At 44.9% G+C, this 13,990-nt stretch overlaps 1 protein-coding gene across 1 annotated transcript; it reads left to right on the forward strand.

The window, feature by feature from the left end:
- Window positions 1-7,666: 7,666 nt before the first annotated feature.
- On the forward strand, window positions 7,667-12,698 carry TMEM30B (transmembrane protein 30B). Its single transcript, XM_066388451.1, has one exon. The coding sequence runs from the start codon at window positions 8,056-8,058 to the stop codon at window positions 9,115-9,117; it is 1,062 nt and encodes a 353-aa protein (XP_066244548.1). The 5' UTR covers window positions 7,667-8,055; the 3' UTR covers window positions 9,118-12,698.
- Window positions 12,699-13,990: the final 1,292 nt, after the last annotated feature.

Consider the following 13,990-nt stretch of genomic DNA (forward strand, 5'->3'; position numbering starts at 1 on the left):
AGGCCATCTTTGCTCCAATGGAGCCTTGGCTGTGGGAGGGGAAGAGAGAGACAGAGAGGAAGGAGGAGGGGTGGTGGAGAAGCAAATGGGCGCTTCTCCTGTGTGCCCTGGCCGGGAATCGAACCCGGGTCCCCCGCATGCCAGGCCGACGCTCTACCGCTGAGCCAACAGGCCAGGGCCTATCCACTGACTCTTAACCTGGCCATCCTATACTCAATGTCAGTCTCAATCCCACTTCTACTGTCACCTCATTTTTCATTGTATACTACCCCCTGCAGCTCAACTCACCTAACTCAGCTCACCATTGGCCTCTGTTGTTCTCCTTAAATTAGAGACAAAAGAATCAACACACAGCAGCAAGGAGCAGAGAATTCCTGTCTGTCTTTTTGCACCTCCTGTAAGTTCACTGAAGTTTCTTTGTATCTTCCACTAGGGGGTACCACCCCATAATTTTTGAAACAGGAAGTCTGCTGAATACAGTTGTTAATGAAAAATGAAGTCCAGGCACAGTGAATTTTTATAAAACTTTTCTCAACACATGCTGTAATTTTATGAAGCAATTTAATGTGATTCCTTTTAAATAAAAGCTGCCCCATGGGCAGAGTAAGAGGCAACAATCCTGAGCAGTATAAACTTATATAAGGGGACGCCAATTAAAAACCCTGGCTGTATTACGGTAAGATAAATAGTCATGAATTAAATAAAATAAATGCAAAAACTTGGTATAGCCAGGCAAATAAAGTTGCTTTGACTTCAGCAAGAGAAATAGACTTGTCAAACAAAAGTTGGCTTCAAAATAAAAGCTTTTAAGGCAACTGGGACATTCTGGGACTCTGCATAAATGGGGACAGAATTCTCTTATCTTTGGGGTACAAGACCTACAACACTGGTTCAAGTCTTCTGGGTTCCTTTAAGAGGAAGTATGCCCGGCCATTACAGTGCAGTGACTGATAATACAGGATGCTGGAATTAAGCTGATCTCAGACTCCCTGATCTCCTGCTTACCTCTATGAGAACTTAGCCAGACTTCTCCTGGCTGGTTAGAGCGTTAGCCAGATATATCAAGATTGAGAGTTCAACCCCCAGTCGGGGCGCATACCGGAATCAACCAAAGAATGTATAAATATGTAGAGCAACAAACTGATGTTTCTCTCTCTAAAATCAATAAAAAAGAAAGAAAGAAAAAACTTGGCCAGCCTCCATTTTCTTAGCCTAAATCTTAGTCCTGCATCAGTTCAATGACTATGATAATAGTAGCTACCACTAAGGTTTGTGCTATGAGTTAGATGAGATAATGTATATAATGTGCTTACAGAGTGGCCTACAGTGGGTGCTCAATGAATGCTAACTATCTGTTCAATGAGTCAGTGTAAGGAAGACCTCGAGATGACTAGGAACAGAAATATTCGCAATGAAAGAGATAGTCGCTATCACTTTAGAAAACGTACTCATACAGATAAGCAATCAGGAGACCAGAGACGTTCATCTGACCCAGGTCACACAGTTTTTCTCTGACAGATTCTAGAGCAGAACTGGAGCCTCCTTAAAGTCAGACAGCATTCTTTCCCCTATGCTGTACTGCTTCTCCTAGTACCTGATAGTTTATTAGCATAAACAAAACATACTTTTGTGGTTAATGACTAATTTTGTTGGTAAAGTTTTGGTGAACATGGCAAAGCGCACGTTGTGCTGGTGTCAGACTCCAGGAGTATGTATTTAAAGAGCTTGATTTTTAATCCCCTTTTCTACTTTTCGAAATTTATCCCAAGATAATACAGTTGACCCTTGAACAAGACAGATTTAAATTTCGCAGGTCTACTTATCCGTGGATCTTTTTCAATACATTGGAAAATCTTTTGGAGATTTTCTTACTACTGTGGAGCAGTCATATGGCTACCCACAGCAGTCATATTGCTGCTTCTTCTTTATCAATGCATGATCAATATATCTGTAAATGAATATGAATTCCTTTTTCACATTATCTTTTCACTTTTGATACCTACAGTTAATAATACATATAAGATCTATAGTGTTTTGTATCATATGGCAATATTGATGTAGGTACTGACAGATGATGCATCTTGCAAATAAATGACATATACTTATACCATCAATAAATATAATACCAGCCCTGGCCGGTTGGCTCAGCGGTAGAGCGTCGGCCTGGCGTGCGGAGGACCTGGGTTCGATTCCCGGCCAGGGCACATAGGAGAAGCGCCCATTTGCTTCTCCACCCCTCCCCCCTTCCTCTCTGTCTCTCTCTTCCCCTCCTGCAGCCAAGGCTCCATTGGAGCAAAGATGGCCCGGGTGCTGGGGATGGCTCCTTGGCCTCTGCCCCAGGCGCTAGAGTAGCTCTGGTAGGCCACAGAGCGACGCCCCGGAGGGGCAGAGCATCGCCCCCTGGTGGGCAGAGTGTCGCCCCTGGTGGGCGTGCCGGGTGGATCCTGGTAGGGCGCATGCGGGAGTCTGTCTGTCTCTCCCCATTTCCAGCTTCAGAAAAATAATAATAAAAATAAATAAATAAATAAATATAATACCATAAACATATTTTTCTCTTCCTTATGATTTCCTTAATAACATTTTCTTTTCTCTAGCTTCCTTTCCTGTAAGAATACAGTATGTAATACATATAACATACAAAATGTGTGTTAATCAGCTATCTATGTTAAAAAGAAGGCTTCTGGTCAATAGTAGACTATCAGTAATTAAGTTTTGGGGGAGTCAAAAGTTATACATGAATTTCTGATTGTGCAGAGGGTCAGTACCCCGATCCCCTGTGTTGTTCAAGGGTCAACTGTACTATAAAAGAAAAGCTGACATGCAAAAAGATGTCCACAACAATATTCCTTGGAATACTGAAAAACTGGAAATAATCTACATGCCCAACAAAAGGAGGGTAGTTAAATATGGTTGATCCATGAATTTTAAAACTATTAAAAAATTATAAAACCACAACCTGGCCTGTGGTGGCACAGTGGATAGAGCATCGACCTGGGACTCTGAGGTTGCCAGTTCAAAACCCTGGGCTTGCCCGGTCAAGGCACATATGACAAGCAACAAGCAAGCAATGAACAACCAAACTGAAGCAACTATGAGTTGATACATCTCGTTCCTCCTTCTGTAAAATCAGTAAATAAATTTTTTTTAAATTAATTAATTTAAAAATATAAAACCACAAAGAAACATGGAAAATTATTTTATTCTTCATCTCATTCTAAAAGGAAGTAATTTAACAAGTGGAACGATAACTGTATTTTTATCATAATTACAATCAATTAAAAATTAAATATTTACATGGATAAAATCCAGAAGGTAGAATAAAAAAATGAAGTCATTTTAAGAATATCTGAGTTGGGAAAACCTTTTTCCTTCACTTTGAGTTCTCTTTATTATACAGAGATACAACAAGGAATTGTTCAGAATGAACTCAGGTCTTTACTTTAGCGGTACTGAGAAGAGTCTAAATGATCCAAGTGACCTTTAATTTATCATGATAACATGTCTAATCAAATGAAACACACAAGGTCAGCACCCTCATTACACAGTGAACTCTGAGTGATACAGCGATGTATATCAATTCTTGACTTCTCGGCACTAACTGAGCCACCTGGCCAGGGCTTCACCTCCAAAATCCTTACCATCCCATTTCATACCAGAGCTTTTATCCTCCTAGCTTCCATGACACCTGCTCCTTAACATCATTAGGACTGCCAGTGTACTGGTCCCTATGTTTTCTTTCTTTCTTTTTCTTTTTTTTTTTTTTTTTTTTTTTTTTTTGTATTTTTCCGAAGCTGGAAACGGGGAGGCAGTCAGACAAACTTCGACATGCACCTGACCAGGATCCACCTGGCACGCCCACCAGGGGGCGATGCTCTGCCCATCTGGGGTGTTGCTCTGTTGCAACCAGAGCCATTCTAGCACCTGAGGCAGAGGCCACAGAGCCATCCTTAGCGCCCTGGCAAACTTTGCTCCAGTGGAGCTTTGGCTGTGGGAGAGGAAGAGAGAGAGAGAGAGGAAGGAGAGGGGGAGGGGTGGAGAAGCCGATGGGCGCTTCTCCTATGTGCCCTGGCCAGGAATCAAACCCGGGACTCCTGCACGCCAGGCCGACGCTCTACCACTGAGCCAACCGGCCAGGGCCTCTTTCTTTTCTTTAAGTGAAAGGAGAGACAGTAGTGAGACAGACCCATGCATGTGCCCTGTCTGGGGCCCAAGCTTGAATCAACTGAGCTATTTTTTAGTACCTGAGGCTGACACTTGGACCACCTGAGCTATCTTCAGCATCCAGGGCTGATGCTCGAAAGAATCGAGCCACTGGCTGCAGGAGGAGAAGAGGGAAAGAAGGAAAGGGAGGGGGGAGAAGCAGATGGTCAGTTCTCTCATGTGTCCTGACCGGGAATCAAACCTGGGATGTCCATACACTGGGCTAACACTCCATCCACTGTGCCAGCCAGCCATGCCAGTCCCTACATTTTCTTTTGAAAACCAGCTTGGTTTTGTTTTCTTTGTCATTCCACCAAATCCTATCATTTTAGCCCCCCCCCCAAGAACTGCAATATTTTGAACATTTATCTTTCCAATTTACCTGCCCTGAAAACCCCCGTCTGTTGGACACAGCCAATCATTTGCCACCTCACAGCCTGGATTGCGAGAATCCCGATGACAAAGCCACCCAACATCCCTTTATGTGTACCTGACCAGTCCCCTGTCTCCCTCCTTGCAGGCTTCCCTACACCTCACACTTGCCCTTCCTTCCCCTCCAGAGAGAAATTCTTAAATAAAAACTCTCTTTCCTTGAGGCAAGCCCAAAGCCCACTGCATCCTGCATCCACCCTTACGCCCTGCTCTCCAATTCCAGAGGCGAGGTGACCCTGTACCTGTTCTCTGGACCCATCGCCTCCTGCCTGCTCTAGCATTTGTACCATCCCTGAGGGTGTTACCTCTGTCTTCAACCTTGCCTGAACTATTACCTTTTTCCCTCAGAAGAAACATTTGTCTACCACCTATAAGGAAGCTTTTCCTTTGGAATAGACTCTTCTAAATAATTACCACTTGCCTTTACTCTCCCCCTCCCACACATTTCAAAAAAGAGGTGTCCTGCCGTGGCTGTCTTCACTTCCCTCCCCCTCACCTGATCCAGCCAGACTCTGCCCACCCCACGACTCAAACTGTTCCCACAGGAGTTCAACCCAGTGCTCCTTTTCATTTCTTATCTCACTTGAACCCTGGGCTGTTTCACCCTGTTGACCATCCCCTGCATTGAAATATTCCCTTTTGGCTTTTGGGACACTCCAGTGTTACCTTAGTTAGCAGGATGAATAAACTTCAGGCCATCCAGGGAGGAGAGACCTGGACAGGCTCCAGGCTCAACAGGAGAACCTGAGGCAGTCTTTCTCTAGAGCACACCCACAGCCTTTCTTCCCTCTCAGAAGTACGTCTTTACTTTTTTTCTCCTAAACACAAGTGTCCCCATGAAATTTGCAACCAGGGGAGCGTTGGGCAGCAGCAGCTCCTCCTGGGCTTACCCACCTGAACCTGTCTCCAAGGCCACCTTTTCTCTGACTTTCCAGTGAGCCAAAGCAGCCCTGACTTGCTCACTTCTGTCACCATGACTTTTCTCGGTGAATTCATACAGCCCATCATGGCTCACTTCTTTCTTATAACATTTCTTTTTTTTTTTTTTTTTTAAACATTTTTTTAGATTTATTTATTTATTTATTTATTTATTTATTTTAGAGAGAGGAGACACACACACACACACACAGAGAGAGAGAGAAGGGAGGGAGGAGCAGAAAGCATCAACTCTCATATGTGCCTTGACCAGGGAAGCCCGGGTATTTGAACCGGCGACCTCAGTGTTCCAGGTCGATGCTTTTACCCACTGCGCCACCACAGGTCAGGCTCTTATAACATTTCTAGAGAACAAAAGCAGACCAGCCTACGCTCTCTCCTGTTGCTTCTCTACCCTAAACCCTTCCTTCGTTTCACTGTCCCCAGCTTTAGTAAATGTACTTTCAAAATAAAAATAAGAACAAAAAAAAAAAAAAGGAGAGCTTGCACTGAGGGGATGGTAGTGTGTCACCTGCCAGATTTAAGATCTACTAGATAAAAGTTTTGAGAAATGAATTCCTTTCTCAAGTCTAATTTTGTGGACTTTAAGTCAAAATGACTGATGATTCAATGATTTGGGGTGGGTGGAATTCAACCACAATGATATAGAGAACTGTTTATTCTATTATCTTATTGAGAAAAGGTGCAGTGGAAACTGGATCACACTATAGGAACTTGTTGATGATGTTGGCATTTTCCTTTCTTGGTACATTAGGAGTAAAGGAAGTAGAATTCAGGTCCTCTGGGTCTCCCTTAGGAGTCTCTAACAGCGAAAGCTTCCAAACTGCATTCATCCCATTCAGCTAGACAGGGTGAAATTTTTATTATTAAAATAATATTACTTCTTAATTTTAGTATAATTCTTATAAAGTGTGTGTGTGTGTGTGTGTGTGTGTGTGTGTGTGTATATATATATATATATATATATATATATATATATATATATATATATATAATTTGGTACTTGATTACATGCTATCTATTGGCTATTTTGATTCTTTGTTACTCCTAAGTGACATGACCCCTATCAGACTGCAAATGCTTTAAGGTAAAGGGTCCTTTTAGTCTCAGCCTCTTCTGTCTCCTCCACACTGCTTAGCATAGGGCTGAACACTGGAAAGATGCTTTTAAAAATAATCCTACTGTTTAATTTAACAAGGATTTTAACTTTTCAGATTTCTAAGGGTTTTGAACAATTCCTGAAGGCAATATATTATTCTGGTGCAGAAGCGTAATATAGAAAATATTTAAGTTATTTGCATTTTATGAACTGCAGGAGAGGTAGGAAAATATCAATACCTAGGGAGGATTTAGCACAAAGTTGAAATGGCCCAACACCCCCTTGTGTATACTGTACCGACCTGTACATAAAAGCCAGAGTCCAAAGCAATATTTAGAGCTCGTTTGGGTTCACTTTACAATAAGTCCTATAATCCTTGCAGTTCAACTCCTTAGGTCAAACGCTCCCAACATCCTTACTGTGGACAGTAGCTAGGTCTTTTAGGAATTTGAATCAGGGCTTCTGCAAATAATCAAATAATCTGAAGAGGAAAAAGAAGTTGCTAGTGCATTTTTCTCCTTGTGTGGTCTCTCCATCAGCAGTCTTTCATTCTCTTTTTAGAGACTTTTATTTTTAGAGAACTTTCCACTTTTCTTAGTTGTACAACAAGATCAGGGCACCTGCCAGAAAATCATTTTCCCTTTTAAAAACTATGCTAGAATTTGAATGCCATCACTGAATTCAAAACAGATTTGCCATAGCGTAATCCCCTGAGCATTGCAATTTGTGGCTGAAAGCTGACTGAAAGGAGGCCCATAAGTTAACCTATAAAGGCTCCAGGGTTACTTTTTTTTTTTTTTTTCCAGATAAAAGAAGATGAATAACCTGAAGTCGTTAAGCCTCCGGGACCCGCAGTACAATCCCTCTTGTGCTGGAGGCTGCAGCTCCTATGATTTCGTGACAGACTGGCCCGGGCACTCTAGTCACTCGCACGCACGGCTGAAGGGAAGGTAATACCTGAGCGAGGAATGAGCCACTTAGTGGCAGCCCGGGCCGCCATTCACCACGGGGAGGAGGAGCTGGCGTCCCGACCCACCGGGACCCAGAGGAAACGTGAGCCTTGGGCCCTCCAGGTGAGGGAGGGAACGCCCGCCTGGCTCACCTCCGGAGGCGGGGCGCGGCTCCCGATTACCAGCAGGGGCGGAGCCGGCCCGCAGCACCTGGGCCGAGGCGGAACTGGGGAGCCTGGTCGAGGTACCGAGACCCTGGCACTTAGACTCACCTGTGCTGGGCCGGAGGCGGGGTCAGGGCCAAAACTTACCTGCGCCCCCGGAAACCTGACCAGGAGCAGCCCCCCGGGATCGCCCAGCGCGGACGGGGAAACGACGCGGCTGGCCCCACCTGAGCCCCCCTCCGTCCGTCCGCGCGTCCGTGCTGGCGGGGCCGCCATGACCTGGAGCGCCACGGCCCGGGGCGCCCAGCAGCCCGACAACACCGCGTTCACGCAGCAGCGCCTCCCGGCCTGGCAGCCGCTGCTGTCGGCCAGCATCACGCTGCCGCTCTTCTTCTGCGCGGGCCTGGCCTTCATCGGCCTGGGCCTCGGCCTCTACTACTCCTCCCACGGCATCAAGGAGCTGAAGCACGACTACACGGGCAACCCCGGCTCCGGCAACTGCTCGCGCTGCGGCGTGGCCGACCAGGACCGCGCGCCGCCGCCCACCTGCTCGTGCGCCTGGAACTTCTCCCTGCCCGAGCTCTTCCAAGGCCCGGTGTACCTCTACTACGAGCTCACCAACTTCTACCAGAACAACCGGCGCTACGGCGTGTCCCGCGACGACGCGCAGCTGAGCGGGCTGCCGAGCGCGCTGCGCCACCCGGCCAACGAGTGCGCCCCCTACCAGCGCAGCGCGGCCGGCCTGCCCATCGCGCCCTGCGGGGCCATCGCCAACAGCCTCTTCAACGACTCCTTCTCGCTGTGGCACCAGCGCCGGCCCGGCGGGCCCTACGTCGAGGTGCCGCTCGACCGCACGGGCATCGCCTGGTGGACCGACTACCACGTCAAGTTCCACAACCCGCCGCTGGTGAACGGCAGCCTGGCGCTGGCCTTCCTGGGCACCGCGCGCCCGCCCAACTGGCACCGGCCAGTCTACGAGCTCAGCACCGACCCCAACAACACGGGCTTCATCAACCAGGACTTCGTGGTGTGGATGCGCACGGCGGCGCTGCCCACCTTCCGCAAGCTGTACGCGCGCATCCGCCAGGGCAACTACTCGGCCGGGCTGCCGCGCGGCGCCTACTACGTCAACATCACCTACAACTACCCGGTGCGCGCCTTCGGCGGCCGCAAGCTCATCATCTTAAGCAGCATCTCGTGGATGGGCGGCAAGAACCCCTTTCTGGGCATCGCCTACCTGGTCGTAGGCTCCCTCTGCATCCTTATGGGCTTTGTCATGCTGGTCGTCTACATTCGCTACCAAGACCAGAACGACGAGGATGAGGACCGGGAGTGATGTGGGCTTTCAAAGCGTCCATCCTGCTTCTTGCCAAAACTTATTGGCAAGCTTATTTTGACTTCTCCCCTCGCCCCTCAGCCAGTTCCTACCTAGCAATACTTTACCTCCTGCTGTGGATGAGGGGGCCAGAGAGTAATACCACCCCACTGGGGGCTCCCGGAGGTTTGCGGGGATGTTTGGGCTGCTGAGTGTGACAACTGTGCAGAATCTCCCCATCTCCTTCGCCATTTACTAAGTCGACATGTTAGGTTCTTAAGGTCCTTAGCATTTGAGAAAGAAAGGGATGATAGAGACTCCTTTTCTTTTCATCTATTTAATGAAGACTGAGACCTGGGGATGTTAAATAACTCATTCGAGATCAGGACTCTAATTCTGGAGCATTTACCACTACTACAGTGGTTTTCTTTCTTTTCCTTTCTTTGCCCTTCCTTCCTTCCTTCCTTCCTTCCTTCCTTCCTTCCTTCCTTCCTTCCTTCCTTCCTCCCTCCCTCCCTCCCTCCCTCCCTTCCTTCCCAGGGAGGGAGGGGAAAAGGCGAGGTTAAAGGTGAGCCCACATGAGGTATGGAGGGGTGGGGAGACCATACTTGTTTAAAATGTTGGTAGATTCAGAGGCACCATCCCCAGAGATTCTGACACAGTAAGGCTGGGGTGAAACCCTTGAAGCTGTGTATTCATTAACAAGCCCATCTGGAGATCCCTCCTGTAGCCCCTCAGATTGGGGAATCGCTACTCTGAACCAGGAAACAAGTAGAACACCAGATGTTTCCCTATTTCCTCCTGTGTCTGAAATTGGGCCTGAAACAAGTACCTGAGCCCAGTCTTCCGTGTAGTCACTTATTCCCAGGGCCAGAGGCAAACCATGTTGCAGGTTTGGTTTAACGCTCCTAGAACAGGGAAGGGAATGTTCTATTTAACCTTAGAATCAGCTGGAAGGGATCTTAGAGGGAAAGTGGTTTTCCTCATTTATATCTGTGTTTCCTGAGTCCCTTGCTCAGTCCTCTTTGTCATCTTTTATTTTTAATGAATTATTTTTTATGCTTAGAAAGGGCTAAGTTCATACCTTGTCCCTTAGGTCTAAGAAGAAAAAAAAAAGGAACTTTTTAATCTGTGTTCTCTACTGAAGCTTGTTTGTTCCTAGTAACTATGTTTAAATGAATGCTAAGGAATGTAGTTTTATACATAGAGTCTTAAGAATTATTTGAACATTTGAGCTAACATTAAACCTGACTACTATAAAATTATCCTATTATATACAAAGTTCTTCAAAGAAGCAATAGCATAAAAAAAAAAAGCCACCTTTTTTATGGCTCAGGAACTTAAGAAAAACACCTTAGTGATATCGTCTGAATCAGTTTATTTGCTGAAAGTCACCAGCTCTGTGTGTTCTGTAGAACAGAACGCTCCAACACCTGCTCTCCACGACAGCTACTTTCTGTCGCCACTGTTTTTGCTCAGGCCTATAAGGCAGTGCCAGACCTTGAAGTATTTTTTTTTTAAGATTTCTTTCTTTTAGTAGCCAAAGAAATGCTCGATTTTATTGAATATTTTACATTAAGTTTATTTTAGTTTACTCTAGTTCTTTAAAAGTTAATAGACGGACGGCATGCACGTTCATGATATCTGATCAGACCTTCAGGAATGCGATTTAAGAGATTCTGTTCCACTATTTGCATGAACTAAAAAAATATTTTTTAGCAATTGCAGGACGTTGGCTTCCCAGTTCCTAAAGGTGACAAATTTTATTGTCAGATTGTACATTGGGATTTTAGGCTATAAAATGTGACCATTATATAGAGTAATTTTTATTTATTATGAATGTCTGATCCAGCAGCTCACTTGCCTAGCTCTTATTTATGTTGGGGGAAGAGATTTACTACTTTTTTTTTTTACTGTGTAGTTGAGAGCAACTCTACATTTTACTATCATTTGTACAACATTCAGTCTTTTGCTATAAAATTTTAAGTGAGACTACAGAATGTAGCTGATTAAATCAATGAGTAAGGTTCCAGTTCCTATTCTCTGGGTTTTTGAAAGAGAATAAAGGTTATGTTTGTTTTACCTTTGTTATCACATTTACTAATACTTTTGAACTATGTTCTTAAAGGCACATACAGTACCAACCTCTTTGCTTATTTGTTATCAGCAGACTTTCACTGCAGTAAGAAAACTATCTTTCAGAATATAGCTCAAGGTGAACTCAGTCTTTCAGTGCTAACTTCCTAAAACAGTTTGAACTTATCTCAAGTAGTATGAATGAGATGATCCTCAACTATTGTTTGAATTTGGTAAAATGTGGTCAAGCTAAAAAAATACTGGCCCTGGCCGGTTGGCTCAGTGGTAGAGTGTCAGCCTGGCGTGCAGGAGTCCTGGGTTCAATTCCCAGCCAGGGCACACAGGAGAAGCGCCCATCTGTTTCTCCACCCCTCCCCCTCTCCTTCTTCTCCCCCTCTCCTTCCTCTCTGTCTCTCTCTTCCCCTCCTGCAACCAAGGTTCCATTGGAGCACAGTTGGCCTGAGCGCTGAGGATGACTCCGTGGCCTCTGCCTCAAGTGCTAAAATGGCTCTGGTTGCAACAGAGCAATGCCCCAGATGGGCAGAGCATCACTCCCTGGTGGGCATGCCGGGTGGATCCCGGTTAGGCGCATGAGGGAGTCTGTCTGACTGCCTCCCCATTTCTAACTTCAAAAAAATACAAAAAAAAATACTTAGTATTGCAAGTTATTAATGAATGTGATCATAGCAGTCTTATTTCTTCATTTCTGTATTGTACTCAAGTTCTGAATTGCAAGTATTTGTCAGGTATTTTGTACTACAAAATCTCAGAAACCTTAAAAATGTGAAATGTTCTCCTGTGCTGTTGCATTTTGTTTCTATCTCGAGATTCTAGTTGGCCTGGAATTCTTCAGTTTTTCAGTAAATGCATCCTAGCTTAATCTGCCTCCTGGGATGAGAGAGAAATCAGTGAACTTCAACAATTGGGCTGGAAATGTGCTTTGATCTATCTTGATAAAATAAAACATAAAAGAGAAACCAATGTGCTCAGTGACAACTCCCAGAACAGAATAATATAGCCAAGATTTTCCTTGTATCTCCAGAATCAAATTAATTAAACAACCTATTGACAATTTGATTGTTAAAAATCTGGACAGGGCCATGGCTGGTGGTTTGGTGGATACAGTGTCCACACAGTGTATAGACGTTCCAGGTTCAATTTCTGGTCAGGGCACACAGGAGAAGCAACCATCTGCTTCTCACCCTGTCCCTCTCCCCCTCCTCTCCCTCTTCTCCTTCCACAGCCAGTGGCTCCATTGGTTCAAACATGGCCCCGGGTGCTGAGGATAGCACCATTGGAGCACATCCACCTTAGGCACTAAAAGTAGTTCGGTATTTGAGCATAGGCCTCGGTCAAGGTTGCCAGGTGGATCTCGGTCAGGGTGCATGCAGAAGTCTGCCCCACTGTCTCCCTTTCTCTCACCTAAATAAGAAAGAAAATCAGAGACAATAATAGTCTGAGGTATCTTTTAGTAACTAAATATCACTTCACAAAATAAAACCATGACCCTTTCTGCCTCACTTTAATTCTGTTGTTCTTATCCTGTTATTCAGAATCTCAACAAACTTAAATTCTCAAAGAATTATTGGTAGAGCTGCAATGTAATCAGTTCCTTATATACCCTTGGATATAAGTCATCAGTTACTATAATAATGGTAAGTTTTCTTTATTTTGAGTGCATTTCTTTGCATCCCAGAATTTTTCTGTAGCTAAAACATAGCTGACAGATTTTAAATAACAATTTTTTTTTACTTCTGTTTTTCTGCCCAGAAGAATTTCTCAATTTCCCTCCAACCAAAACAGAGTAGTTTTTTACAGTGTCATTATGAAGACTATAGTGGCCCTGACTGGTGACCCAGTGGACAGAGCGTCGTCCTGGAGTGCCAGTGTTGCAAGCTAGATCCTGAGGGATGTGCTGGATTCTGAGAGCACCGGTTGAAGCCCTGGTCAGGGCTCAACCTGACCCTTGAGATCACAGGTTTCAGCCCCAATCAGGGCACATATAAGAAGCAATCAGTTGCACAGCTAAGTGGAACAAGTTGATGCTTTGCTCTCTCTCTCTCTCTCCCTTCTCTCTCTTCTCTCCATTTCTGTCTCTCAGGGAAAAAAAAATTTTAATAGAAGGCCATAGTGAATTTAACTGAAATACATCAGATCCTAAAGAAATCATGAGAGCAGCACCTTGTGTGAAGAATTTGCAAAAATGTTAACAGAATTAACTATAAATACACCCATCTCCTATAATTGCCCTGATAAGGCTAACAATGTGTATTAAGGAAAGAATCCCTCCCCACTGTTTTGGTACCTGCATTATGAGTCCCACCATTAGTGGCATTGTGTAAATTAGGTCATGCAGCAAGCCAGCATGGGGGTTCAGAACGAGTCACCCAAAGATGTGCCTCTGTACTAAGCAGATTATTTTGAGCAAAAGACAACTAACTTTAGCCTCAGGCTCAAGAGAAACTTCTGCCCTTCCCTTCAAGACCAAGAAGAACTTAAGTTAGGGACCTTGCCCATAAGAAATTACCAGAGGGAAAGGGGGTGGGGGAGAGAGGAGTGTAAAGGGGAGATAGTGATGGTGGAAGGAGGTTGGACTTCGGGGGGTACACACAATACAGTATGCAGATGATGTATTACAGAAGTGACACCTAAAACCTACATAATTTTATTAACCAATGTCACACCAATAAATTCAATAAAAATTAACAATAAAAAAATAGAAATGGGATTAGTAGAGATGACTTCTTTTGATCTATCTGCAGGGAAGGGCAAACTTCTATTTACCAAGGATATATATATATATTTTTTTTTTTTTTTT

The sequence above is a fragment of the Saccopteryx leptura genome, chromosome 6 (genome assembly GCF_036850995.1).
Source record: "Saccopteryx leptura isolate mSacLep1 chromosome 6, mSacLep1_pri_phased_curated, whole genome shotgun sequence".
In the NCBI taxonomy this organism is placed as follows: Eukaryota; Metazoa; Chordata; class Mammalia; order Chiroptera; family Emballonuridae; genus Saccopteryx; species Saccopteryx leptura.

Excerpts from the sequence above, each read along its gene's own strand:
- TMEM30B (XM_066388451.1), top strand. The coding sequence starts at position 8,056 with ATGACCTGGAGCGCCACGGCCCGGGGCGCCCAGCAGCCCGACAACACC.